The 27,005-nt window shown below is 39.1% G+C and overlaps 1 protein-coding gene across 7 annotated transcripts in view; it reads left to right on the forward strand.

Moving 5' to 3' along the window:
• Window positions 1-1,643: 1,643 nt before the first annotated feature.
• Window positions 1,644-27,005, forward strand: part of RCBTB2 (RCC1 and BTB domain containing protein 2) — a 50,072-nt gene continuing 24,710 nt past the window's right edge. Inside the window, exons 1-7 of one of the 7 annotated variants that reach the window (XM_055123025.1) lie at window positions 2,171-2,792; window positions 12,203-12,301; window positions 15,080-15,183; window positions 18,020-18,083; window positions 23,206-23,361; window positions 23,612-23,762; window positions 26,374-26,540. In XM_055123025.1, the coding sequence (XP_054979000.1) occupies window positions 18,042-18,083; window positions 23,206-23,361; window positions 23,612-23,762; window positions 26,374-26,540 (516 nt within the window). In that variant the 5' untranslated portion in view covers window positions 2,171-2,792; window positions 12,203-12,301; window positions 15,080-15,183; window positions 18,020-18,041. Of the gene's footprint in view, window positions 1,831-2,170; window positions 2,793-12,202; window positions 12,302-15,079; window positions 15,184-16,264; window positions 16,311-18,019; window positions 18,084-23,205; window positions 23,362-23,611; window positions 23,763-26,373; window positions 26,541-27,005 lie in introns of those variants that run through there. The other 6 variants (XM_055123014.1, XM_055123007.1, XM_055123021.1 and 3 more) reach the window with 6 other exon arrangements.

The raw sequence follows: 27,005 nt of genomic DNA on the forward strand, positions 1-27,005 counted from the left end.
CCCTCTGACTACTTTCCTTAGCCCTTAAATAAATGCTACTGAAGGAATTTCTGATTATCCTTGGTAAGCACAGAGAGCCTGGCAAGCTACCGGTGAGGTATTTGATATGCCAAAAATAATAACAACAACGTGCTTGTGTTCCTCAAGGGAGCAGACGCCATAGGACTATGCTAGCACGGGACAGGGAAAAATGAAGACGTTACTGGCGCCCATTTGAGCAAATCGATGAACAACAGGGTGACAGTGATACAGTGATCCTTGGTAAATCAAGACTGAAGTAGGGCTGAAGCAACAGCACAGCGGGAGGCCATTTGCCTTGCACGCGGCTGACCGGGGTTCGATTCCCAGCATCCCATATGGTCCTCTAAGGTGCAGAGCCAGGAGTAACCCCTGTGCATTGTCGGGTGTGACCCAAAAAGAAAAAAAAAAAAAGACTGAAGCTGCCTCAGTTGTGATTGTTCTACAGTTTAGTCTATTTAAAGGTGAAAGTGTAACTGATGATTTCCGGGAAAAACCTTGCCTTAAGCAAGAGTGTGCAGCGTGCAAGTAACATTTCTGCACCAGACACTTGTTTGCTCTTCTTAACCATTTAAAATCAAGTAAAGACAAGCCTCCTTCTAAGGCTTATTGGATCGCACTCTGACAGTAAACAGAAATGTCTGACAACCAAAGCGGTTGCCACAAAGACAGCCAAATAAGCTGGGATAATGCTTTTCAGATCACTGTATCACTGTCATCCTGTTGTTCATTGATTTACTCAAGCGGGCACCAGTAACGTCTCTATTCCTCCCAGCCCTGAGATTTTAGTAGCCTCTCCTTACTCGGCTGTCTATGATTTGTTATCTATTATTTGAACTCCATCAAATATGGTGTGGTAATTGTGGAAAATGGGTAGGAAGTATCTTATAATGTGTCTTAAAGGTCCGGAAAGCAGCCTGGAGCAAGATGACAAAAGCCCAAAGTAAAAGACTGACATGATCCCTCCAGGTTGAAATTGTGTTATTCTGCCTGATTGTGCTACTTTTGGACAATCATCCAAACGCTGAACCAATGTCCTGGTTTTTTCGTTTGTTTGAAAACAGCATTAAGCAACCAGTTGTGGATCATTTTACCAATACCCACACAGGTGAGTTTACATGGTGTAGAGTGGAAGAAAGGATGGCACTTAAAAAGGTTTTTGACTAAAGGCACTTTTACTAAAACTCAGGAAGGCTAATCAAAATGTAATGCGATACGAGTCCACTGGCAAAGAACAAGAAGCTATTCCAGACGCCGGTCCCCAGGTCACTCGAGGACCCCCAGCACACATTACTCATCATCTCAGCGCTGGTAGCCCCACAGAGGTGACAGCAGCGGGCAACGCGGGGAGTGACCAGGTGCCGGTCCGAGGGGCAACCCCTTTCTAGGCTGCGGGGGAGAGGTTCGCAACACAGCAAGAGCGCGGCGGGTCGGGCACCTGCAAACTGCCCCCCACTTTGACAACACAAATTGCGAGAGGGCGCAGAGAGGAATCCCGCGGGGGAAGAGCGGGGACCGAGCGGGCGGGAGAGGCGGTGTCCAGTCCGCGGGGTCAGCGCTGCCCGGGGCATAGGGGGAGCGGGGCGGCAGAGGCGGGGGTGCAAGTGGGCAGCGGAGGGAGGAGCGGAGGGGCGAGGCGTCGTCGCCTACCCCCCCTCCCTTCCCCTTCCCGGCGGCGGGCACTCGGGCGCATCCCGCCAAGGCCGGGCCGCTCCAAGGGGAGGTGCCAACTCGTCGCGGCGCTCGGGCCCCGGGTCGAGCAGTAACGGCGACCCAGGAGGCGGAGCGGACGCGGCTCGGGCCTGCACTGAAGTAAGGGGCTAGCGGGGAGGTGGCGGAGGAAGGAAAAGAAGGAAAAGAGGGGGGCGCCGGGCATGCAGGAGGCCGCTTTCGGGTCCCCAGCTTTGGTCCACTCCGCCCCCGCCCCCGCGGCCCGAGCTCCGGGGCGCGTGGATCGCCGAGGAGCCGTCGTGGGGGGGGGGGGGGTGTGGAGCGGGAGGGGACAGCCCCACCCGAGTAGCGGGCCTGGGCTCCTCCGCGCCTGCGCAAGCCCGTCCGCGGGGTGCCGGCGCCGAGCTCCGGGCGCTGCACACACCTTCCCCGGCGGCGCGCGGGGCGGCGCTGCGCGTGCGCAAAGCCGCGGGACCGGGGCCGGGGCCGGGGCCGGGGCCGAGCACGCGCGCGCTGCTCGGGGCGTTGATTCCGGACCCGGGGGGCTTCGGGCGCTGCTCACGCGCGCGGAGGTGGCGCGTCCCGGGCCGGAGGCTTCTCCGAGTCGGGCTTCAGCGGACCTGTCCCGCCGTAGGGGAGCGCCCGGCTGTCTTGGAAGGAACCTGGCCTCCGGGTTTAACCTTCCGCCCACTCCCCGTAGGCTGCTGCTGTTTGCGCTGGTGTCGCCAAGACCCTGGGCTCCTGCCCGGAAAATGTTTCCAAGCCCGTTCCCGAGCCCCTAACCGACGTGCTAACTTTTTTTGTGCTTTTTTTTTTTTGGGGGGGGGGGCTTTGGCATTTGGACCTGGGATTAAGAGACACAGCAGAAAAGTTGACTAAAGCTAGGCGATGCTGTTTTGGAGCGGCTGTGGAGGGATGGGGTGAAACCGTCACAATTCTTGAGCCGGAAGACATTGTTCTGCTCAGCCCCGGAAATAAGAGGTTTTCAGACGCTGAAAACTTCCAAGAGTTCCACCTTGGCCGAGAAAGAACTTCCTGCCTGATTTGGAAGGCGAGTTCCGAGTGAACCGTTTGCTTTGGTCATTTGGGAAATTACATGCAAGGTCGGGACCAGCTGAGTGCAGCGCTGTAACCGTGTGCATGTCGTAGAGCTGCTTGGTCCGCGACTTGTTCTTTGTCAGAGTCGAATAAAAAGTGGTTGAGTTCACACAGCAGCGCCGTGGCACCCGAGACTCGCAAATGGCAGTCACTGTTGCATTTTTGTTTAGCCTCTTGGCATTGCATCCGTCTGGTACCAAATCCCTGCTTGGCTTTACTTGTTTCTGGCCAGTGGTACTGATGTCAGTCTTGATTCCCAAGGCTTGAAATGAATGCGCTTGATGTTGTCACTACTGTGCGCCTTTGCATCTTCAATGATGGGCTGATTTGGGGCCTGCAATAGAGTAGTAGCACTTAGTATCTTGAGACTCTGAGCTCTGTAGGTGTGAAACGCAATCTCTTTCCTGGGGCACTGTAACATGTAACTCTATTACATGTTAACGGTAATAAAGATAAAGGATATTGGTACGGTACTTTCTTGCAAACCCATTCCCACGTTGCAGACCTTCTTGTTCTTGCCGAGATGCTAATAGACCTTCATCCTATGCATTTACTGTTTCGTCTGTGCACAAAGCTGACTTGCCTCCTCCTCCAGAATCTGCCTTGCAGCGAAGTCTGAAAGCAACTGTCATCTCTTCGGAGAAGTGACTCCCTCAATCTAAAATAATCGTTGCACTGACCCTCTCACTTTGTCGCACATATTACTACCGAAACTATGTCTTTATGTGTGTATGTCTTTCCCATAACTGAAGCTTAGTAGATAGTTGGTAACTATACAAATTAAATTAGAACCTGACTCCAGTAGTATTTTGTACTAAACTCTCAAGTGGATCCATTTATTCATTCAGCAGACATGAGTTCTTCCTTACTTGTATGTAAGTCCTGTTTAAGTGCATCGAATATGTCACTGAACCAAATATATTCCTTCCTTCTAAAATTTAAAGACTAGCAGGAAATAATTAACTATGAATGTCGCTAATTATTTGAAAATTATAAATGCTATAAACGTGGCGAATAAGGGGGTGCAAAGAAAGTATACTGGAGCCAGGGAGATGGCCATAACTCATCAGAAGGGAATTTGCATGTCTGAGGACTGGATTCCAGAATCCTCTCAAGAGAGGGGGAAGAAGGAGGGCAGTGTGAACTGAAAATGATCAGCTGACTATGATGACTGAAGGATGAACTGCAGTTGATGTTCAAGATGAAAAACTGACTGACTTTTAGAATTTCCTGTCTTCTGAGAGAAAATGTCCTCTGCCATTCTCTAATGTCTTTTATTTGGACCCATAGCATGGCTTTCGTGACCAGTGGAACTCTCCATGTATAGGGCATAGGTTAAAAAAAAAAAATCTTCCCAATAGAGTTTTATGTTATTCAGAATTTTACAATTTAAAATTGTGAGGAGACTGTGCTCTTTAGTAGAAGATACAAAAAGGGAGTTTAGAAAGATATTTTCTTCACTTTGTACTGCATTTTTCAGTTGCCTGCATGGTGTACCCTCTGTGGATGACTAGTGAAGTTCTTTTCTAAAAAGTAAGGTCACTATTCTTTATCTGAAACTGCACAGAAGATACACCCGAATCTGATGTCATGCTTCAGATGTATGGGTCTTAGAGATTTCTCAGTAAACCAGACAACCCTAACCAAATTTTACCTTATAATTAAGGATGTTTAGAGAAAGATAGTGAGGAGCAAGTTTAGAAAGTAAAGTGCTTTTCTTCAAGTCCTTTATTTAGGCGAATTGCACCATGTGTTTAAAATTGAAAACTGTTCATCTAGGATCATAAATGTTCGTAAATGTAGGGTGTCCAATGAGACTTGTTTATGCCTTTAAGAATTTGCCAAATTTTATTTCAGTTCTATCACTTTTCTAAATTGCCCCTAAAGATTTTTTGAGGTTCATTGAAGTTGAAATACTATGTTAAATTTGACAAAGAGAGATTTGAGACCAGGAATGAAATTGTTGGTGTTGCTGAGTGACTTCAAAGACTCCTATTCAAGGCTGAAAATAAGAGGGTCACAAGGGAGATCTAGTTCAAAGGAAAGGAGAGCTTGTCTCCCTCAAGGGGTTATGCATCGTATCCTTGAGTGGAAAGTGGTTCTGAGCCATCTCACTTTCTTTATCCGGAAGGAGTATGTGTGTGATTCACACGTGATACTCCTTTTAACAATGCGGTAGTCCCAGAAAATTTAAAGCTTAGTGTTTTGGGTTTTGTTGTTTTAAATCTGACCTTGGAATATATTTTCTCTCTATCTTTAGCCTTGGTAATCTAACCTTGGCTGATATCTATTATGTTTCTTCTCTTGGAAGATATCTTGAGTTAAATTTGTTTGAATTATATTTGAACAGAATAAGGAAAGTTTAAGTACCAATAAACATAGGCACCAGTAGATGACAGTATGTGAATAAATCGTAACTCATCGTCACATTATAATATGTTCTATATTTTGCTGAATGAGTATTATATTACCAATTGAATCATAAATATTAACCAAGGCCAAGAGCTTGAAAAATATTCAACCTTCTGCCCACACCCCATAGGCTGCTGCTGTTTGTGCTGGTGTCGCCAACACCCTGGGCTCCTGCCCGGAAAATGTATCTAAGCCCTTCCCGAGCCCTGAACCGACGTGCTAATTTTTGTTTTTGAGGGGGGGGGGCTTTGGCATTTGGACCTGGGATTAAGGGACACAAGCAGAAAAATTCTGTTCAATCTATTAGGAACTAAATTTCAAATATATTTTCAACATATCTCATTTTAGTCTAGCAATTATAACTATCAGTATAGTTTGTTTGGAATATCTTTTTTTTTCTTCTTCTTTTTGGGTCACACCCGGCGATGCACAGGGGTTACTCCTGGCTCTTCACTCAGGAATTACCACTGGCGGTGCTCAGGGGACCATATGGGGTGCTGGGATTCGAACCCGGGTAGGCCTCATGCAAGGCAAACGCCCTACCTGCTGTGCTATCGCTCCAGCCCTGTTTGTAATATCTTTTATATTTGAGAGTGACACTTCAGTTGTATGACTGTAAAGAACATTGATAAGCTCAGTAATTTCTTCAAAGTAAAAACAACTTGTTTTGTGCCAAGTATTTCTTCGTCAGTCTTATCAAAACATGAAAAATACATTTTATTTTTTAACAAATAAATCACATTTTTGTGTGTTATAAGTGAGTTTGCTGTTTATAGTGAACACAGAAGGAACACTTCATCTGAGTTTGCTGTTCAGTTTCACTTATGCTTTAGGATTTTAGTTTTCCATCTTGCTAATAGTCCAAGTGAGGTGTAGGTATTCTGCTGTTGTTCTTGACTTACATCTGATTCAAGTAGAGCTATATGTGTTTTTTGTTTGTTTTGTTTTTTTGTCCACAACCAGCAGTGCTCAAGGGTTACTCCTGGCTCTGCCCTCAGGAATCACTCCTGGCAGGCTCAAGGGACCATATGAGATGCCAAGTGCAAGGCAAGTGCTCTACTCTCTAAACTATTTCTCTGGCTCTTCAAGTGGAGTTATATCATCGCTGCTCTACTTGTTTGTATTTTGCAAGCCATAATTTGGATCATGTTTAATTTTACATTAATTCAGGGCTAGAGCGATAGCACAGCGGCAGGGCGTTTGCACGTGGCCAACCCGGGTTCGATTCCTCCGCCCCTCTCAGAGGGCCTGGCAAGCTACTGAGAGTATCTTGCCCGCAGGGCAGAGCCTGGCAAGCTACCTGTGGCGTATTCAGTATGCCAAAAACAGTAATGATGGGTCTCACAATGGAGACGTTACTGGCGCCCTATCAAGCAAATTGATAAGCAATGGGATGACAGTGACAGTGATTCATACATATACTATTTATAGGTTATAAGTGGCACTAAAATTCTATTGCAGATACCATTTAATGACTCAGTTAAGCATATAAATAAAAGTCATTATTATTTGTTTGGTCTGGAGCTTATTAATATTTATGCCATGTTAACTGTGCTGGTGATCTAAAAGACACTGATTTTCTTTAATATTCTATTTCTTTTTATTAAAAAAATCATCAAATCTATTGCTCAGATGAGAATATCTACAGAAGTACTGAGTTCTACTGGCTGGAGTGATGGAGTACTGTGGGCAGGGCCCGTGCCTTGCATGTGGTTGACCAGAGTTTGATCCTTTGCACCACATATAGTACCCTGAGCCTTGCCAGCAGTGATCCCTGAAGAGCCCTTAGCACTGCTTGGTGTGGCCCAAAAACAAAAACAAAAAAGGAAGGGATGGAGCAATAGTACAGCAGTCAGCGCTTGTCTTGGATGTGCCTGACCCAGGTTCAATCCCTGGCACCCATTTTGGTCCCCTGAGCCAAGCCAGAAATGATCTCTGAGTGGAGAGCCAGAAATAATCCTTGAGCCCAGCTGTGTGTGATCCAAAAACAAAAAAAAAAGAAAGGAGAAAGGGAGAAAGGGAGGGAGAGGGAAATTACTGAGTTCCGTAATAGACTGGAACATATTTTTTACATGTAGCTGACCTGAGTTTGATTCCTGTGCCACATAGTTCCCTGAGCACTGTTGATAGAGAACCCTGAGGGCCAGACTATGAGTAGTCCCACTTGATAAAATCATTGAGTTGAGTAGCACCGCGTTGTCCCATTGTTCATCGATTTGCCTGAGCCTGCACCAGTAATGTCTCCATTGTGAGGCTTGTTAGTATTGTTTTGGCATATCAAATATACCACAGGTAGCTTGCCAAGCTCTGCTGTGTGGGCGGGATACTCTCGGTAGCTTGCCGGGCTTTCTGAGAGGGACGGAGGAATAGAACCCCGGGTCGGGCTCGAGCAAGGCAAACACACTACCTGCTGTGCTATCACTCCAGTCCATTGAGTTGAGTAGTGTAAGAAAATGTTTCATGGGGGCTGTGCACGGAGGTGCTCAGGGACTATCTCTGTCACATTGCTGGGGAACCACGTGATGCTAAGAATCAAACCTGGGCCTCCTGCATTAAAGCATATATTCCAGCCTGTTGAACTAGCTCTTCAGTCCCAGAAAATATTTTTGTGTTTCTCAAGCATAACTTTAGAGTTGGATGATGTAATCAAGATAATTTGAAAAATACATAATAGAGAGGAAGGAGGAAAGAAAATTTTAAAATAAATAATTGCATTCTCAGTAGAAATTTGTCTTTATCTTTTACATCTGGGAATACATTTCAAGAATCATTTCAGCATTTGGAAGCTTTTGATTAACTGTGATATGTCCATTTCCATGAAAGTGCTTTTATCTCATAAGTACAGTGTGTCTAATTTATTAAGTATTAAAACCAGTTAAGTGTCTCTGGACCAAGGTAATGTTGCCACACACCTAAAAACTGGATCTCCTTGACTTCACATTATTTTTTTTTCCTTCATGTATTTGCCTTCAGCTTAGTGCCTACTGCAGGGGCAAAATCAATATTTGTTAAGTAAACTAGGAAAATGATTGCATGTCCTGAAATCAGCTTAACTCATTATATAGGTCATCTGTATTAGCACCAAGTATGATACCTTGTCATATTAGCAGACACAGTGATTAACAATAATTAACAGCAATAATGTAGAGGCTGCCAATTATACTATTTGTTCAGGAAAATGAATTATTTGGTTTGTCTGTGAAAGTATAAGTAGTGTTGTATTTATGATGTTCAGTTATCAAGTTACTGTTCTTATGGCTCACTGGTCTTCACTATGTCATTTATTAGAGAAAATCTTAAAAATACATCATAAAATATTGAGTTATATGTCTCAAATATGGGCAATTTGGAAACAGAAAATGATACAATTTTAGGAAAACAACAAAATTAGGAAATGTCATGTTAAACATTATTTTGGTTAAAATGCACTTGGTTTTGAAAATTATTCTTAAAAAACTTGAAACCTTGGCCTTCAAGTCTTTGTTCTAAAGGCAGTGATCAGGGGCTGGAGCGATAGCACAGCGGGTAGGGCGTTTGCCTTACTTGCGGCCGACCCAGGTTCGATTCCCAGCATCCCATATGGTCCCCTGAACACCGCCAGGAGTAATTCCTGAGTGCAGAGCCAGGAGTAACCCCTGTGCATCGCCAGGTGTGACCCAAAAAGCAAAATAAATAAATAAAAAAAAAAAAAAATAAAGGCAGTGATCAGTGGCAGAGTTCAGCTATGAGAAGACACTTAGCCTCCCATCTTCTTTTCATTGCAAGGCAAATGTCAATATAATAATAAGACTGTATAATATAATAGTAACACCGTAGAGGTTCTTTATTACATTTAAAGAAAATGAGGAGATGCATAAGAAATTATTTTGCAGGGGGCTGGAGCGATAGCACAGCGGGTAGGGCGTTTGCCTTGCACGCGGCCAACCCTGGTTCGAATCCCAGCATCCCATATGGTCCCCTGAGCATCGCCAGGGGAGATTCCTGAGTGCATGAGCCAGGAGTGACCCCTGTGCATTGCCGGGTGTGACCCAAAAAGCAAAAAAAAAAAAAAAAAGGAAATTATTTTGCAAAGCATAAATCATTTCTTAAGCTGAATAATTAACTCTGTAAACTAAGTCTCAGACCCCAGAATACTCCGAAAGAAAAAAAACACACAATAAAATACAGTGTGTTCTGGGTATGATCTTATGTTGTGACATGATCGCTATGAAGATATTTCAGTACAAATGCCTGCCCCTGACTTGGGGCTACAGGAACATTGCTCTCCTGCTCAAAGAAGGAAGAAATTTGTAAACAAATTCAGATCAAAAAGGAAAGCAGGTTTTTGCCATTAGTGTAAACGAAAAGCAAACTTTTTGAATATTTTCTTCTGTGGCTTTTAGAATATTAAATTTGGTCTATGCTATTTATTTCTTTTCCTTTGGTACTGTTATTTTTATTTTTGCAAAGGCAAAATTGTGATTTGAGTTGTCATTATCAAACTTTTAGTCATTTACTATTGCCCTTTTTTTAAAGGCAATATTAGAATAGTATTCTGATTCTAAGATTTTGTTTTACTTGACATCAAATAATCTTATTTTTATTTAAGTTTAGAACTATGAAAGGCATCAGGTGGAAAGGATAAGTCATAACAATTCTTTGATGGAATCCCAATGTGGATTTTATCTTTAGCATTACATACATCTGTCAAGGTGGCAGCTAGGGAGTCTGGGGGGAACTTGGGAACAATGGTGGAGGGAAGTGACACTGGTGATGGGATTGGTCCCAGAACATTGTATGTTTAAGACCTAACTATCAATAACTATGGAAATCATGATTCTTTTATAAAGTAATTTTTTTTAGGTAACCATAAATGGTGAAGATTATTGCAGCCTGTTACTAAACTACAATAAAAACATTGAAAAGCCTTTCATATGAAAAAACTTCAAAGTTCATCCACATAGATGGCATACCCGTAACAACTTAAAATATTGTTTTCCAAATGTTATAAAACTTCGTAAAATAGTATAATTGTGTGAATCATTTGTTATGTAGTGATTTTGGTTGTTTTAAAAAATTTATCTGAATTAATTTTAGATAATTTATTTTATTTTTCTATGTGATCAGCTTATATCATGTCCCAGCTTATATCTTATGTTGATCAATCCTGTTGATCAATTATACAATTGATCAGTTATGCAATTGATCAGGGAGGGTTGATATTGCAGCATTGTGTACATGGTCTGGATATCATCTAGGCCAGTATTTTTCAAACTATAAGACATGACTTACTAGTTACCTTGAAATTATTGTAGTAGACTGAGACCAGCAACTTCTTTCAAAATTGAAGTAGAATTAATAAACAGGGGAAGCTAGGTACGGTAGGATGGCATAGAATAAAAATATTAGAAAAGAGCAAGCAAGCCCCTTTTCTCCCTTGAATACAAATCTCGCTTCTGTTTCTGTTTGCCTATTTCCAATCTGGAGAAGTCCGTGTTCTCTCTCAAACACTTCTTTCTTTCTCTCCACTCACATTTTTCTAAATAAGTTTCAATAAAAACTATCTTGCTTCAAAAAATTTTGGGAAAAAACATATGTTTGTGCTTTTTTTATATAGTAAACTGATTATTTTATGAAATGGTTCCAGTACTTATCATATACCAATCATATACCAAAGAAAGATTGAAAGACAGCTCTGCGTAAATACTGATGGGCTCCTTCTAAAAGTGATTATACCAGTTTAAATCTTTTAGAGGCAAAAATTATGCCTTTAGGTTGATAGCCATTAAATACTGTCCTTCTTTAACCTTGCAGATCTGATAGGTGAGACGTATCTCACTGTGATTACACGATAAATTCTGTAATGAATTAGAGCATCTTTTAATATCTTTTGTTTTTGTTTTTGTTTTGGGGGCCCACAGTCAAAGCTTGCTCCTGGCTCTGTGCACAAGGATCACTCCTGGCAGGCTCAGGGGAACTGTAGAACCATATGAGGTTCTGGGGATCAAACCCTTGACTGTGTGAAAGGCAAGCATCCTATCTACTACACTATCACTTCAGCCCCAGCATCTTTTAATACATTGCAAATCTTTTGCTCATTTTAAGATTGAATTATTTTCTCACTGATTTTTAATGATTCTTTGTATTTTCTGAATAGTAATCCTTTGCCAGATTTCAGTTATATGTTTTGATAATATTTTCTCCCATTTCATGCCTTCCCCCACTACCCCCTTTGTCCGCTTGTCTTGTATATGCCAAAGCTTTAATTGACACCAGTGGTTCCTGCTATTGGTGGCTCCACTCAAAGTGGTTTTAATTATTAGGAATTGCAATACCAGGGCCAATGTGTTAATAGAGTGACGTTTACTAGATTTTTCCTTGTAGTTTATGCTGCTGGATCTTATTTAAGGAATCTTTCCATGCCCTGAGGTTTTAAAAAAAGAAAACATTTTCTATACTATCTTGGAAAACTTCTAAAGTTTTGCTTTTATTTTTCACACCCCAAGTGGTTTTCTCAGCCTTTTCCATTTGCAGTGCTACTGCTAAAAACCTTAGTATGTGTTGTTTCATGCTTCAAGTGTTCAAATTGTCGAAACGGTCTCCTAAACTTAGAAAGTATAATTTCACAAATTTATATTTTATAATATTTCAATTAATTATGTAACTTTTTAGAATAATTGAGTACCTCTGTCATTTTTACAATACATAGAGCTGACATAATTTTAATTTAATTTTCTTATTTTTATTTGTTTTGGGGTCACACCTGGCAGTGCTCAGGGACTAATTCCAGATTGGCACTCAGTGGTGGCTCTAGGCAGTGCTCGGGGGACAGAGCAAGGGATGAGAATAGACTCTGGACCTCCATGTGCAAAGCATGCACTCAGCCTGTTGAGCTGTCTCTCCAGCCTCCTGATATAAGTTTTAAACTGCATTTTTCTTATGTAAACAACTCGTTAATATTAGAAGATGGTGTATTCTTGTTCTTCTCTGTTCTCTAATAAAGTTTTATGTGTTTGCATTTCAGTCTCAATAACCTATTCTAGAAGCCAGCTTTTACAAGGATCTAGAAGAAACGAGATTAAAGATGACCAGATAGTGGACTCCAGAAGTTTAAAACAATCAGGTACAGAAATTTTAAGAAAGACTATTTCATTCAATCAGTATAAAATAAAACTACTTAGAATATACACAGAAAAACCTTTTTTTAACCCATAAGCTAATTCATTGGTAGGAGAGATGTCCAGAAAAAATTTTTAAAAATACCTGCTTGCTCCTCTGCCCCTCTCGGAGAGCCCGGCAAGCTACCGAGAGTATCGAGCCAGCGCGGCAGAGCCTGGCAAGCTCCCCTTGCGTATTGGATATGCCAAAAACAGTAACAATAAGTCTCTCAATGAAAGATGTTACTGGTGCCCGCTCGAACAAATCGATGAGCAACAGGATGACAGTGACAGTGACCTGCTTGCCAGGAGAGAAACAAATAGTCAGGGCTTTGGAACTAATCCCACATTCAAATATTAACTCTGTCCCTGATTGACTGGCAATTAATGATTGTTATTAAAACATGTCTATAAAATGAAGGTATCACTGTATCACTGTTATCCCGTTGATCAACGATTTACTCGAATGGGCGCCAGTAACATCTCCGTTAGTCCTAGCCCTGAGATTTTAGCATCCTCTCTTTACTCATTCTTCCCAGTGGTGCTGCATTGGAGACTCTTTGAGGGTAAGGGGAATGAGACCCATCATTGTTACTGTATTTGGCATATCAAATACGCCATGGAGAGCTTGCCAGGCTCTGCTGTGTGGGCAGGATGCTTTTGGTACTTTGCCAGGTTCTCTGAGAGGGAGAACTAGGCTATAAGAGGTTGCTTTTGGGAGCGTTGTTCTATAGTCTCTGGATCTTGGCCGTTGATGGGATTACATGGCGCTGGGGGCAGTTTGTGGGTGTGGCTGCCAAGCTACTGGAAAATGGGGAGTCTGGGTGGAGGAGGCCCTGTCCTGATCTGAGCAGGCTTGGAGATCTCAGCCCCAGATCCCACACACCTGGGTTCCTCTGCTGATTCCTTCATGTGTGAGGCTTACCCGAACCTGTGGAGAGGACCTAACTATTTCACTTGAATATCATAAAAAATAAATAAGATAATATCAGCCTTTTATCTCAGAGTAATGTATAACTATTGTTATGGTTGTTATTTAGAATTCAAGTTTTCTAGCATTATAGATACATGATTGTGTGTATTATACATTTGAAAAGTATATTACCATAACATTGATATTACTAATATCCCATTAAATAATACATATAAAGGATAATAAAACTATAATCCTAATATACTCCACAAGGTATATTCCTCAAGTAATATAAATTGGGGAAGCTATATATATATCACATTAAAGCATATTTGTTGTTGAGTGGGGGATGGCTCTGTGCTCAGGAATCAGTTCTGGTGGGACAAGGGGGACCATATGTGATGCCAAGGATTGAACCTGGATTGACTGCACATGAGGCAGGCACTGAACCTGTCCTCCTATCAAAGAATGTTAAAAACAAAAGTAACCAAAAATTTTCTACATGTTAGAGAATTCAACAAGTTTTTCATTATACTGTATAATAGTACTAATATGGAATTATTTTTGAGTCACAAAGAACCTTATGACCAACACAAAAAATTAATTTTACATTTAGTGTTAATGAATCTTTCTATGTTTTGGAACATGCCAAGTTCAGCATGCAGTTGTGCCTTAACCTGATTAGTCTAATGGAATGGACTGTTTTCCAGAATTATAACACTGAAAAGAGCTATTTCCTTTGCTCCTTAAAAAAAGCCCATGGGCCCAAAGCTATAATGCAATGTAGGTAGGGAGTTTGTTTTGCATGTGGCTGACACGGAACCCTAGCATTCCATATGGCCCCTGAGTACCGCCAGGTGTGGTCCAAAAACAAACAAAAAGCCCATGTTTTTAACATATTGATATCATTTCCTTTTTATTGGGAACAAAGATGACCTAATGTACAGAAAGAAGCACTTATGTCTACTTTGGTCTTTGTTTATTTCCTCATGGTGTGGGTTGGGGGGGTGCTTTAAATCTTCTTTCTCTGTATATCTTTTCTCTTTCAGCTCCTTAAAAAAACTTAAAAAATAATTATTCCAGCAAAGTATGGGGCAGACAAGGAAAACTTATTTCTTGTTAGGATAAGACAAGAAAGAAAGACTGATCTTTTTATATTGGCAGTCTCCAGTATACAAAAAAGCTAAGTAAAAGGATGATTTCAACAAATGTTATGTTCCACTCTAAGTCCTGTGCTGTGGTAATTCTAGAAATGAGTAAGTTATTATGTTTTCTCCTAAGAAACATTTGCACATTAATGGAGAAGGAAGATCATGCAAGAGTAACTTTCACATAACACAGGGAAATTGCTATCAGTGAACTTTTAATAAGTACAGTGGAAAAAGAGTGATCCCAGCCCATTGGACTAATTGGGAGCCTTGTCAATTTGAAACACAGTGAAAATCATACTTAGTTTTAGAGAACAATTAGGATTCTAATAGATCTGATAGTAATTACTAATTAAATATAATAAATTATCTTTTTACATTGGTAGCTGGGTCAATTTCATAAATATATTAATTTTAAAATGAGAAGTGATTTTCATTTTTAAGTGATCCTTTGAAAAACAAACATATCTTTGAAACCTTAAAAATAAATATAAGTGTTCATTCCACAGTTTAAGTTTTAATTATTTTGAATATATTACTATTCCTTATATACTAAGAGACCTTTTTATATCTGAGGAGGAAAAATAGTGGCTTCAAGGACATACAATACATTGATAAGAAATACTCTTGAGACAATCATATTTTTGTTTTGTTTTCTTTTTCTTTGGGGCCACACACGGCAGTGCTCAGGACTTACTCCTGGCTCTGCACTCCAGGATCACTTCTGAGGGGCTCAGGGAACCATATAGGATGCCGGGGATCAAACCCGGGGGTGCCAGCATGCAAGGTGAGCTCCCTATCCACTGTACTAACTCTTTGGCCCCAGACTTAATTTTATTTTGGTTATTGTTTTTTTCTGTCTGTCATATGGCTCTAATTACTTACACTCTTAGACCAAATGTTCTGATGTTAGTACTTGAAATATCAATTTCATCTAAACCAATGCATTATAAACCAAGAAAATTAGGAAATAAAAACCCATTAGGTGCAATTTTATTAAATTGTTCTCAGGGAGAGAAATAATATTTGTATTTCTTTTTTGGATGAAATAGTTAATTTTATAAGAACAGATCCACAGTCTGTCTGTACATTGTATCTTATGATAGGGCTGCTTCTGCTAGACTATATGGTAGAAAGCAGTTATTGTGAAAATGGTTATTATTTCTGCAAAATGGCTATTATTATTAAAATAGTCAGTTAAGACAAAAACACTCAGCACTGATGTTGATACCTAATGGTAGTTGTTTCAGGTTTTTTGTTCTAGTCTAGAGCAGTGTTTTCCAGAGTAGGTGATACCATATTCCCCCTACTCTGAGCCACAAGTGGGTGCCCAAACAAGGGGGTACTGGGAGTGTTGTTGTTGTTGTAGTAGTAGTAGTAGTAGTAGTAGTAGTAGTAGTAGTAGTAGTAGTAGTAGTAGTATAGTTGGAAATTGCATTTTCTTTTTTTTTTCACTTAAAAAAATGGATTTTTAGGGGGTTCTGAGTGATTAAAAGATTATTTTTGGTTTTTGCACCATACTTGGTGGTTTTCAGGTCTTATTATTTGCTCTGAGCTGATCATTCTTTGCTTTGATCATTCTTGACTGGGCTCAGGGGACCATATGTAGTGCTGGGGATTGAACCTGCTCAGCTGCAGCAAGGCAAGCACCTTACTCTCTGGACTGTTTCTCTCACCCATGTTGAGTGATTATTTTTCCTCCTAAGATGAGGACGGTAGAACTACAAAGTTGGGAACCTCTGTTCTAGAATTATGAAGTCATATTCATTCATTTCCATTTTTTCATTCTTTTCATTCATTCTTCCCCTTTTTTTCAGTTAGCAAATTATATACTCTTCACTGGAGCTGAGAACTGATAAGTCTGCTTTTCACAGTGATTTGGGATTTTCCAGTCTCAGAGAAAAATTGACGAAGGTCTACAACTTATTTTTCTTTGTCTATGGGAAGTCAATTCTGAAATGTAGTCTTTATTTTTTATGTCTATATATATAGAGAGAATCTATATTTATCCTGGGATTAGTTTTCCAGACTTCAGCAGGAAAATTCCCATTAAGAGAGCATGTGGTCATTTCTGCACAGTTATACACTTTTGGGGTTTTATGACTCTTAACTCCCATGCCTAAAACTTAATTTCCTGTTATTTTCTTCATCATATTTGTTTGGAGAGGTAAGTTTAAAAAAATAAAGTCTGCCACCTTTTCATATAACTCCCCTCACACTTTTCTTCTCGTCTCCATGCTTTCCCCTATAGTAATAGTCATTTTTGTTTTCAATGTCTAATATTTTTTTAAATTTTGTTTGACTGTTCAGAAATTCACATACTTATACATATGTGTGAAATTATACAGTCTTTGCCTTCTTCCTTCTGATTATTTCTCTTTGCATAATCTCTTTTAGTATCTTGGATTCTGCTACAAATGGCAAATTTTATTAACTTTTTGTAGTACTGGGGATTGAGCTCAGTTCTTGTGCTTTCAAAGTATGTACTTTATTACCAAGCCACATCCTTGGCCCTCATCTTTTTTTAAACAGTTGTATAGTATTCCATTGTATACATGTACCACATTTTTCCCCAGCCAAAAGACAAATGAGTAATTTGGTTGGTTTCGTATTTTAGCTATTATCAATAATGCTCAACATTGTGGTGAATATAACATTTCACCTCAATATGATTTTATTCTTTGGGTTTATTCACAAAAGTGCATGATCATGTGGTAGTTCAATTTTTACCTTATAGAAGATGCTTCATATTGTATTCCAAAATGGTTGCACTACCTTTTATACCTACCAACCATGCATTAGAATTTCTTATTGTCTCTACTATCTCAATAATTAGTGTTGTTCCTTTGGTATAAATTAGTATCACAGGCATAAAGTGATACTCTTTGTATTTTGTTTTAATTTTCAATAGGGGCCCTTTCCAGCAGAACTTGTCTTATCCAGCTTGCTTGGTCTGTAGGGTGGGATAGGCATGCAAGGCGTCTGCTCTACCACTTGAACTAACTTCCAGGTCCACTATTGTGGTTTTAATTTGTATTTTCCTGATAACTCAGTCTTTTTATATGTTCTTTGGCCATCTGATTGTCCTCTTCAATAAATACCTAATCTTCTGCCTAATTTTTTATTGGATTTACATTTTTCTGTTGTGTTTCATGATTTTTTTCATATTTTAGCTATTAACATCTTATCAGAGGTGTGATTTGCAAATATTTTCTCCCATTCAATAAGCTGTTTTTTAAAAAAAATTATATTTAAGAAATTGTATATATTTTTAAACTTAGTCCTATACTAAGTTCCTCCCCAGCTGGAGAATTTTTTTTCCTTTCCCTTCTACTTTCCAATCAACCTATTTCAAAAAATATATATATTTTTGTCTGTTCATAGTTTCTTCTATGCAGAAGCTTTTCAACTTCTTGTATTCCCAGTTGTTTATTTTTGCTTTCATTTTCCTTGAAGTTAGAGTCTCTAAAGATATGTTATGTTATGTTGATGATATGGTACATTACACCTATGCACTTTTTGATTTGGAGTGGGTCCTTTTTATCCAAAAGTAGATTAATTTAAACATACCCAGTTTCATTGGATATGTGGGAGCTTGATTTTACCACATACTTTTTCCTCAGGGACTGCAAGGACTGAGTCCATATGGAAGAAGAGCTTCCCCTTTTCTATGGCGAAAGTGGCAAGGTTAGAAAAACTCATGCACTTGGAGCATGTATTTCTGCAGCATGAAACGTACTTCATCAAACATTTATTGGTCATCTGATAGGAAGATCGGTGAGATTGTATCTATGATCACGGGAGCTCACAGAATACTGAGTAGGATGCAGATCAATAATTAGGATGCAGACCAATGTTTACTGTAGAGCACAAAAGGGATCAGGAGAGAACTCTGAATGTTGTATTAGATGAAAGATTTGCAGAAACCTTTGAGATATATAAGGAATACTGGCTATCTTCTATTTTCAGATAATGCTGACCTTCAGAAGAAGCAGAAATGACCAATATTTACTCCATTCACAGAGATATAAAAGAATTATAAATAGTTAATCTTAGATGACATGTTTTGGTTCATTATAGATGAAATTTCAGTTCATCATAGATTAAGGTGTTTTTATATTTATTTTTCATTGTATCAGCTGAAGTCCTATCAGTGTCCAATTGATGTTAAAAGTTTCATGCGCTTTAATTCCCATTTTGTGTTAACTTTCTTTGCAAACATCAGTCTTCTAACAATTACTGCCATTATTAATTTTTGGTTTTTGGGTTTTCACTCTACAGGATTATAATATAGTCAAGATGCAATAAAAGATGTAAATATTTATACTAAGTTCAACATAACGTTCTTTTTTTTTTTGGCTTTTTGGACCACACCCGGCAATTCACAGGGGTTACTCCTGGCTCTGCACTCAGGAATTACCCCTGGTAGTGCTCAGGGGACCATATGGGATGCTGGGAATAGAACCCGGGTCGGCCGCATGCAAGGCAAACGCCCTCCCCACTGTGCTATTGCTCCAGTCCCCCAACATAACGTTCTAACCAAAGTTTCTGACACTGAACTCAGGAGATACTACGTGATGACTTGAAGTGTTTGTGAAGTTATCTAGGAAAGCCTTAATGCAGCTTACAATGGTTATAAAACTTGAGAGTTCTACAAAATGTTAATAGGAAAAAATGCCTAATGTTTCCAGAGAATAGATTTTGTACCATAAAAGCATGCTAAAACCTAATTAGCAATAAGATTGTTTATTATCCAAAGAAAGGATTATTTTGCAAGGAGATCCTTTAAAAAGCAAGGTCTTTGTGAGATTTTTTTTTAAAGAATTATTTTGGGGGCAGGGCACTCATGCCCAATATGTAATTTTTAATTATATTTCCACATTCTGTGCTTTTGTTTTGTTTTATTTTTTGGATCACACCCAGCAGTGTTCAGGATTTACTCCTGTAGGGGCTCAGGGAACCATTTGGGATGCTGGGAATTGAACACTGGTTGGCCACATACAAGGCAAGCACTGTACCTTCTATACTGTGTAAAGCATAGAGTGTGGCCCACCACATACTTGAACAAATGTATGACTGCAGATTGAACTCCAACAATTTAGAAATTGTAGTTAAGTAGATTACTGTAATCTCATTCTTCATATTAATGGAGATGAAGAATTATACTGATAGCACACAAATGAATATATTTCTTTGTGTTTTCTTTGAGCTGATAGTAAATTTTCACTATTTTGCATTATGAAATCAATAAACAGGGGGCGTGGACTAAATCTCAGCAGAGTATAAAAGAAACGTTGGCTAGGGATTTTTACCTACATACAACTTGGAGAGTTGTCTACACCAAGCTAGTGTGTGAATTTTATTTATACAGCGACATAATAGTATTAAGTTTTCATCCCCTAATAGCACTTGTTTTTCCCATATAAATTTTCCTACTGCCCCCATGGCTTTGTATTTTGCTTATCCAGTCCTTTTATTAACTTTTGTGCATGGAGGTGGTTGGGTGCCCTCTGTAGAGACAGCTACTATCACCAGAGTAGCTGTGATGTGATTGAGGCTCTTAAGGGTTACTGGGTGTGAATCTTCGTTCATTCACACTTTTAATATAAATATGAGTATATATACATACACAAGTACATATATATGCAAGGTATTATATATATGATATGTACAATGTATATAGTTATATATACTCATGTGTATGCTACACAGAAGGATGTATTTTTATTCTGTGATTTTAGAGGTTTATATTAAATATTCACATCACAATTATAAACAAGTGTGTTTTATAAATTAAATCATAAGTCCTCTATAAAAGCCCCCTATAGGAGGAAGAGAACAATCTAAAATAGCTTAGTCTAAAAGTTAAGACAATGAGATGTCTATCTAGTTTTACAGTGTCTTTGAGTGTGGCCCTCAAGATTCTCGGGCTTGGACTTTGTAACTTAAGTGGCATGGTGAGGTGTAAGTGGCAGGATCTCATCCTGGTTAGGCTCTGCCACCAACCTAAGGTCATACTATTAGTAATAGCAAGATGCTCAGCCTCTGTGTACTTTTCAAAGGGATACCCTCATTAACTACCATAAACTGAATGGGTTAAAGTACGGAAGTTTCTTTCCTGACAGTTCTAGAGGTCAGAAGTATGAAACCAAGGTTTTAGTAGGGCCATGTTCCTTCATGGCTGGAGTGATAGCACAGCGGATAGGGCATTTGCCTTGCACGCGGCTGACCCAGATTGGATTCCTCCGTCCCTCTCGGAGAGCCCAGCAAGCTACCGAAAGTATCCCGCCCACACAGCAGAGCCTGGCAAGCTCCTTGTGGCATATTCAATGCCAAAAACAGTAACAACAAGTCTCACAATGGAGACGTTACTGGTGCCTGCTCGAGCAAATCGATGAGCAATGGAATGACAGTGACAGTGAGAGTGATGTTCCTTCCAGGCTCAGGCAACATTCTTCCTTGTTTTTTTTCCCAGCTTCGGACACTAACTCCCAGTGGCCCTTGGTGCTTCAGGGACTTATAGCTGGATAACTACAAGACCTGCCTCCACTATCACATGGCTTTCTTTATTTTGTTTTAATTAATTTATTTTTTTAATTAGTGAGTCACAGTGAGGGTACAGTTACAGATTCACACCTGTTTTTGCTTGTTTTTCCCTCATGCAATGTTTGAGAGCCCATCCCTCCACCAGTGTCTATTCTCCACCACCAATGAACCCAGTATTTCTCCCACCCCCCACCCCACCCTGCCTCTGTGGCAGGGCATTCCAATTTGATCTTTCTCTTTCCTTTTGGGTGTTGTGGTTTGCAATAGGGGTATTGAGTGGTCATCCTGTTCAGTCTCTAGTCTACTTTCAGCACGCATCTCCCTTCCACGTGGGATCTCCAATCACATTTTACTTGGTCTTCCCTTCTCTATTTGGGATGACTTTCCCCCAGCGTGTGAGGCCAGCTTCCAAGCTATGGAGCCAACCTCCTGGTATTTTATACTACTATTCTTGGGTATTAGTCTCCTACTCTGTTATTTTATGTTCCACAGATGAGTGCAATCTTTCTATGTCTGTCCCTCTCTTTCTGGCTCATTTCACTTAGCGTGATACTTTCCATGTTGATCCACTTATATCACATGGCTTTCTTGACTTTGTGTCTACATGGTGTGATAGTTAAATTTATCTGTCAACTTGAACTTGACACTGGTGCCCAGATTTAACTTTGATGAAGATGTTTCTGTTTTGAAGATACTTCCAGTGAAGAAAGCACTTAAATTATTGTATACCAAAAGTGATTTGCAGCTCTCCTGTCCTTATGTTGAGTATACTGAGGGTTTCATACAGGAAAGGATAGGGGAAAGAATTTTCATCTCTTTTTTTCTCGCATCACTGATTCATCTGAGATACTGCCCTCATCTCCTCTGCCCTCAGACTGCATAATCAATGTGAACCATATCTTTAGCCAACTCCTAAGATGGAAGGACAAGTATCCTTTATTATGTAGAAAATGGGTAGCTAGTTTGATCAGCTCTCTACCAGAACTGATTCCTATGTCACTTAATTGCTGATGGAAAAAATGGATCTTAGAAAATTCTTTGTTCCTTCAACACAAATAGAGTTAATGAGAAAAATGGTCAGAGATGCCATTTGATAGGTTTATTTGCTTCTTGTATATCTAATTATAACCCTCAGTTCTTGAAAGTTAAATAGTGCCAAAGTAAAAAATATTTTGATACAGCCAATATATAAAATCTCTGTTTAAAGCACCACTGTTGTATACACATTTAAGGCAGATGCTCATGATCTTAAGTATGCTCTTTATGATGGGTTCAATTGTGCCTCAGGTATCCTAAGTCATGATGGTGGAACCTCATGATTAGGATTAATGTGTTATAAAGAGCTTTTGTTGTTTTTAAGTCACCTTAGTCTATGGCATTTTGTTATAGCATCTTGGAATGGGCTAAAACACCTTAGTACTTAATTGGAAATGGGATCATTGTAGATAGAATTTAATTTAGTCAAAGTCATTCTGGAGGCTAGCCCAGAATGCCTGAGGACCTTACAAGAAGGAAAAATTTGGGCACAAAGATATATACTCATAGGGAGAGGATAATACAGAGGCACAGAAGACAACCACTCATGATCCAAATAAAGGACCTGGAACAAATCTTTTCTTCACTGCCCTCAGAAGACAAAATAGCTGATCCTTTAAGATTCAATTTTAACTTTCTGTTTCAGACTATGTGAAAATTATTTTTTGTTGTCAAGCTCTTCGGTTTATGCTGCTTGCTATGGCAACTCTAACAAACCCATATGTACACAGTGAGATTTTCTTCTCAGTAGTCCACAATCTTAAGTGTTCCCATGGTGAGGGAAACCATTAACTTGTCAACTGAAGGTATAAATTGACCCATAGGCAGAAACTTCTAGACTATATCTTTAATGTTGTTTGGTGATGTTTTTAAAAGAATTCCTTTAGTTAAAATATAAGCTATTAGATGAGATAAATAGTTTTTCTCTCCCTCTCCCTCTGCCCCTCCTCCCCTTTCTGCTTTACAGCTAGTTTTCAGAGTAGTACTTATAGCATAGCCCATACTCAGCTCCCTAAAGTTCAACCTTAGATGATTCCTATTTCCCTGAGGAAGATTAATCAGTGAGATCTATTCTATACTTAAGCAGTTGGACTTGTGGGAGACCTCTCAAAAATAGATACAGCTTGTTCCCCAAACCTGCAATAAATCTCTACAGAATAAAAGAGGCAAAACTCCAGAATTTTTATGAATAATCCCTTTTTAATTTAACTTTTTTTTATCTTTTTAGTCAGTGAAGGCTACTTTGTCATCTTTGAAGATGTTAGATGTGGGAAAGTGGCCAATTTTCTCTCTTTGTTCTGAGGAAGAGCTACAGTTAATTCGTCAGGCTTGTGTCTTTGGCAGTGCAGGCAATGAAGTTTTATATACTACAACAAATGATGAGGTAATTTGGAAGGAAAAATACTTTATATGTATCTTCAGTAATGGGTTTTCTCTAAATTGAAGATCCTGGGGGAAATGGTGTGTTTGTGTGTGTGTATGTGTCTGTGTGTGTGTTTGTGTTTGTGTGTGTGTGATAGAGAACAAAAAGATTCTTATATAAATGAGGCAGTTTTGGTTTAAGAAGACTATGCCTATTTGCATATAATTATGGAAACAGAACAGCTTGAACTAATAGTGTTTTTTCCCCATAGATTTTTGTGCTTGGCACAAATTGCTGTGGCTGTTTGGGGTTAGGTGATGTCCAGAGCACCATTGAACCTCGGAGACTAGATTCTTTAAGTGGCAAAAAGATAGCCTCCCTCAGCTATGGGAGTGGTCCACATGTTGTCCTTGCAACAACAGGTAAGCAGGAATACAAAGGAGCCTTTGCCTTAAGAAGCAAGACTAGATTCACCCTCTAAATCGAGAACATTCTCTTTGGTATGGGTAAGAGACTTGACATAGACTTGTTAACTTAACCCTAAATAACACGAAACATGGATATATCCGAGTATCAGAGTAAGAGCATGTAGCAGATGTAATCTAGCAATTGTCAGTATTTTAGATGTATGAACAGTAATGCTTTCAACCCAGTAAACAGCTTTAGTTTATCCCATATAAGTGTTATTAGTTTGCATTAGAACACCAAACTCACTACAGACTTTTTGAACTTGAAATTCCTCACTAGGAGCTGAGAAATTAAAGCTGGATTCCAAGATCCCTTTTCTTAGCCTTCTGGGATTCTTATACTTAATATTTATTTATTTATTTATTTATTTATTTATTTGTTTTTTATTGGAAATATCTCTTTTAGCAGGCAGAAGGGATAGAAATCAGATTAAACAAAGGAGGACAAATACTAGTAATGCTGAGGACAATAATTAGTGTGTGGAAGTAAATGCTGTCCTGGCTATCTCAAAAATTCAGGCTAATTAAAACATTTAAAGCTTATTTAAACATATTAAAACATATTTAAAACATATCTCAGGATTTTTCTTAGCTGGATATTTATTTTATCAGTGCTCTTGCTGGAGCGACAGCAGAGTGGGTAGGACATTTGCCTTGCATGTGGCCAACCCGGGTTCGATTTCTCCGCCCCTCTCAGAGAGCCCCGCAAGCTATCCAGAGCATCTCGCCTGCACGGCAGAGCCTGGCAAGCTACCTGTGGCGTATTCGATATGCCAAGAGCAGTACCAACAAGTCTCACAATGGAGACATTACTGGTACCCGCTCGAGCAAATCAATAAGTTACGGGATGACAGTAATAAATAAAATTTATACTTTTAAAATAATTTATTTCATGTTTAAATAAGTATTATGAATTTTCAGTTGCCAATATGAACAGACTACTTTCTCTGAAAACAACAAAAAATTGTAAATAAACTATTTAAAACTTTGATTGAGAAAGATAGCAAAGCACCAAGATGGTAGAAAGGAATTAACCAGCCATAAATAGGGGCAATGTGATTAAACTTAGAATGGAACTTGAAGTCAGTTTTTCCTTTAAAAGTATACTTATCTACTTAAGCTGACTTGTGGTTTGATGTAATGAGTGGGTGAAAGGATTATAACTCAAAAGACCTCACACATAATACTTAGACCAGAAAGGACTCTATTCTCATGACAAGGAGGAGCCAGTTCTCCCAGCTTTAGGGGATTGAACTGAAAAATCCCTTGACTGAGAGCAAAGTAGAAAGAAAAAAGAAAGAAATGGAAAGATGGGGGTGGGGTTGGGAGGAGAAAGACCAGACTGGAGGTGACATAGGGACAGGATTGGGAGTTGTGGACTTTGTTGATAGTGGGGGTTCAATGACTTTGTACATTAATATCATAAACTTTACCACTATTGTAACTGTCTTACATAAATAACTAATGCACTAAATAGAAAAAAAGACAACCTCTTCCTGTGTTTAAATCCTGGCTCTATATCCAAATTCATAACGGACCAAGAAATCTCAAACTTTGAATTTATTAGAGTTCTTTAAGTGCCCTAAGGATATGATAGAAGTTAACTCATGTCCTCTCTTAGAGGAAAGTGCATTATCCTGTGTTAATTTTTCAATGACAGCAGGAGAAAGTCAAAGATAACAAGGTACGGAAGGGAAATGGGCACATTAATGAGGATCAGCAAATAAGACAGCAAAATCTGTTAATGTAATTATAATATATTAGGATTATCAGGCATCAACTACAAGACAGATGTGAATAAATAAAAGAAGAACCTGCAGAAAGAACCAAGTAATATAATTATCAAAATGAAAAAACTCAATGACAAGTTCCACAGCAGCAAATGAAAAATTTAGTAAAAAGGAAGATAGAGCAGAAGAAATGCACTTGAATGTAGCACTGATACAATTTAGTAAAAAATGCAGATGATTTGAGTATATTTGTGGGATCCTGTTTGATATTTAAAAGCATGGTAAATTCAATTCTTTTATTTAATATGCATATGAGAAATTTTGGGGTGATCATGAGGTTACATTTTATTACATAGCTAGTAATATATGACTTTGTACTTTATAACTATTTATAAAACTACTGCAAATATGTTTTATGAACTTTTTGAATGTACATTCTACTCTATGGTAATAAAAAGAATTAAAAAATGATTTAGTGATGTAATACATACATAAGGAAATTAAGACAGAGAAGTTAAATGACCTTATAGTCTTTTTCTATTCAGTCTAATGTTTGCTACTCAACCTTACCAGCCTTGCACCTATTTCTTACTCAGAAACATTTAGTTGTTATAATTGTGTCTATTATAATATCTTATTGCTTTGAAGAAAAATATAATTTATACTCTCAAATGTATTTTTTTATAAAATTAGAGAAAGTGAATTAGGGAATTAGAGAACTGGTGAAGGGGAAGTGGATTGGCTTTTGCATTTGAATATTAGGAAGTGTGTAATATTTATTTTCATATAAGGAAGTACAAATTTAAAAAGCTGGTTGTGTTTCTTCTTGTTTTCAGAAGGAGAAGTCTTTACCTGGGGTCATAATGCTTACAGCCAGTTGGGCATTGGAACAACTAACCATGTTTTAATTCCCTGTCTTATCTCTACTAACTTGACAAATAAGCAAGTCATTGAAGTTGCTTGTGGATCTTACCATTCTCTGGTGCTAACATCTGATGGAGAGGTGAGAATAACCAGATAAACCTCACTGATTTTAAGATTAATAATAGTGCCAGAAATATGATCATTTGATAAAAATCATCACCATCCTGGTTGAAGCTCAAATTCAACCTTATCCTTATTAGTAATTTGTACACATAGTATTCATATTGTGAAGTTTCATTTTCTGTAGTAAGGATTTTGATAACTATAAGACATAAATATACCTTCCACAGAAGTTAGTGCACTTGCCTTGTAATATCGCCAACCCTCATTTGTTCCTTGGCACTGCATATGGTCTCCTGAGCACTTTACCAGTCGTCACTCCTGAGCACAGAACCAGGAATCATTCTGAGCACCAAGGAATGTGGTCCAAACCCACTATCCCCTCCCCCAAATTTACTCTTCTTTCTATATCCCTATGCCAAAGAGGCATGTTTGAAAATAGAATATCTCCCCAAAGCAGTAAAATATGACGTAAGTAAAGTAG

Source organism: Sorex araneus, chromosome 1 (assembly GCF_027595985.1).
Source record: "Sorex araneus isolate mSorAra2 chromosome 1, mSorAra2.pri, whole genome shotgun sequence".
Taxonomy (NCBI): Eukaryota; Metazoa; Chordata; class Mammalia; order Eulipotyphla; family Soricidae; genus Sorex; species Sorex araneus.